The sequence below is a fragment of the Lepidothrix coronata genome, unplaced genomic scaffold, assembly GCF_001604755.1.
Source record: "Lepidothrix coronata isolate B3197 unplaced genomic scaffold, Lepidothrix_coronata-1.0 Scaffold576, whole genome shotgun sequence".
In the NCBI taxonomy this organism is placed as follows: domain Eukaryota; kingdom Metazoa; phylum Chordata; class Aves; order Passeriformes; family Pipridae; genus Lepidothrix; species Lepidothrix coronata.
Window position 1 is genome coordinate 18,011 of NW_016690756.1, and position 2,655 is coordinate 20,665.

At 58.8% G+C, this 2,655-nt stretch overlaps 1 protein-coding gene across 1 annotated transcript in view; it reads right to left on the minus strand.

Moving 5' to 3' along the window:
- LOC108510258 (kallikrein-14-like) overlaps positions 1-1,145 on the minus strand; it is a gene marked incomplete at both ends in the record, with an annotated part of 5,269 nt that extends 4,124 nt beyond the window's left edge. Inside the window, 2 exons of the mRNA XM_017839925.1 lie at positions 16-269; positions 1,026-1,145. Coding sequence (XP_017695414.1) covers positions 16-269; positions 1,026-1,145 — 374 coding nt within the window. The remainder of the gene's footprint in view (positions 1-15; positions 270-1,025) is intronic.
- Between the last annotated feature and the right edge of the window lie 1,510 nt (positions 1,146-2,655).

Consider the following 2,655-nt stretch of genomic DNA (forward strand, 5'->3'; position numbering starts at 1 on the left):
CCCCCCGTGGGCTACCTTCCGGCGAGGTGGTGGCCCCCCAGCCCGAGGTGACGCAGGCGGTGCCGGGCCGGGGCAGGCAGGAGGCCACGGCGATGGGCCGGACGCGCTCGGACAGGGCGGCCGGAGCCAGGAGCTTGAGCATCATGATGTCGTTGTCCTTGGAGGAGGCGTCGTAGCCCGGGTGGGGCACCCGCTTGGCCACCACGCGCCGCTGCTCGCCCGCCTCGCGCCCGTACAGCCGGTGCTTGCCCAGCGCCACCGTGGTCACCCTGCCGGACACGAGTGACCACCAGCTGACCACGAGGTGACCACAAGATGGTTGAGGTGGCCACAAGGTGACCAGATGTCTACGAGGTGACCCAGGTGACCATGAGGTGGTCAAGGTGGCCAGGAGGCCACCAAGGTGACCAGGAAAGGACCCAGGTGGCCAGGAGGTGGCCAAGATGACCAGGAGGTGACCCAGGTGACCATGAGGTGGCCAAGGTGACCCAGGTGACCAGGAGGTGGCCAAGGTGACCAGGAGGTGACCCAGGTGGCCAGGAGGTGACCCAGATGACCACGAGGTGACCAAGGTGACCAGGAGCTGATCAGATATCCCTGGGGTGACCCAGATGACCACAAGGTGGCCAAGGTGACCACAAGGTGGCCAAGGTGACCAGGAGGTGACCCAGATGACCATGAGGTGACCAAGGTGACCACAAGGTGACCAGATGTCCATGGGGTGACCCAGGTGACCAGGAGGTGGCCAAGGGGATCTGGAGGTGGTCAAGGTGACCACAAGGTGACCAGATGTCTATGAGATGACCAAGGCGACCAGGAGGTGACCAAGGTGGCCCCAAGGTGGCCAGGAGGTCACCAAGGTGACCGGGAAAGGACCCAGGTGACCAAGAGGTGACCAGATGTCCATGAGGTGACCAGGTGACCCCCAAGGTGACCAGAAGGTGACCAGGTGACCAGGAGGTGACCAGGAGGTGACCCAAGTGACCAGGAGGGGATCATGTTGACCAGGAGAGGACCCAGGTGACCAGGAGGTGACCAGGTGACCACTAGAGGACACAGGTGACCCCCCCTTGGCCACCACGCGCCGCTGCTCGCCCGCCTCGCGCCCGGACAGCCGGTGCTTGCCCAGCGCCACCGTGGTCACCCTGCCGGGGGGGACACGACTGACCACAGGTGACCACGAGGTGGTCAAGGTGAGCGGGAGGTGGCCAAGGTGACCAGGAGGTGGCCAAGGTGACCAGGAGGTGGCCAAGGGGATCTGGAGGTGATCAAGGTGACCACAAGGTGACCAGGTGACCACAAGGTGACCCAGGTGACCAGGAGGTGGCCAAGGTGACCACAAGGTGACCAGATGTCTACGAGGTGACCAGGTGACCCCCAGGTGACCATGAGGTGACCCAGGTGGCCAGAAGGCGACCCAGATGACCATGAGGTGACCAAGGTGGCCAGGAGGCGACCCAGATGACCAGGAGGTGGCCAAGGTGACCAGGAGGTGACCAAGGTGACCATGAGGCGACCCAGATGACCATGAGGTGACCAAGGTGACCAGGAGCTGATCAGATGTCCCTGGGGTGACCCAGATGACCACAAGGTGGCCAAGGTGACCACAAGGTGGCCAAGGTGACCAGGAGGTGGCCAAGGTGGTCAGGAGGTGGCCAAGGTGACCATGAGGTGGCCAAGGTGGCCAGGAGGTGACCCAGGTGGCCAGGAGGTGACCCAGATGACCAGGAGGTGGCCAAGGTGACCAGGAGGTGACCCAGGTGGCCAGGAGGTGACCCAGATGACCACGAGGTGACTAAGGTGACCAGGAGCTGATCAGATGTCCATGGGGTGACCCAGATGACCACAAGGTGGCCAAGGTGACCACAAGGTGGCCAAGGTGACCAGGAGGTGGCCAAGGGGATCTGGAGGTGGCCAAGGTGACCACAAGGTGACCAGATGTCTATGAGATGACCCAGGTGACCATGAGGTGGCCAAGGTGACCAGGAGGTGACCAAGGTGACCACGAGGTGACCAAGGTGACCACGAGGTGACCAAGGTGACCCCAAGGTGGCCAAGGTGGCCAGGAGGCCACCAAGGTGACCACAAGGTGATCAGATGTCCATGGGGTGACCCAGATGACCACGAGATGACCAAGATGACCATGAGGTGGCCAAGGTGACCAGGAGGTCACCAAAGTGACCAGGAAAGGACCCAGGTGACCAAGAGGTGACCAGGTTATTTCGGGTCCGTTTTTTTGGGTTATTTTGGGGTTATTTTGGGGTTATTTTGGGTCAGTTTTTTGGGGTTATTTGGGGTTATTTTGGGTTATTTCGGGTCAGTTTTTTTGGGTCTGTGTTTTGGGGTTATTTTGGGTTAGTTTGGGTCCATTTTTTGGGTTATTTTGGGTTATTTTGGGTCAGTTTTTTGGGGTTATTTTGGGGTTATTTACGGTCAGATTTCAGGGGTATTTCAGGGTTATTTTGGGGTTATTTTGGGTTATTTCGGGTCAGTTTTTTGGGGTCAGTTTTTTGGGGTTATTTGGGGTTATTTTGAGGTTTTTTTGGGTTATTTTGGGGTTATTTTGGGGTTCATTTGGGTTATTTCAGGTCCATTTTTTGGGTTATTTTGGGTTATTTTGGGTTATTTCAGGTCCATTTTTTGGGTTATTTTGGG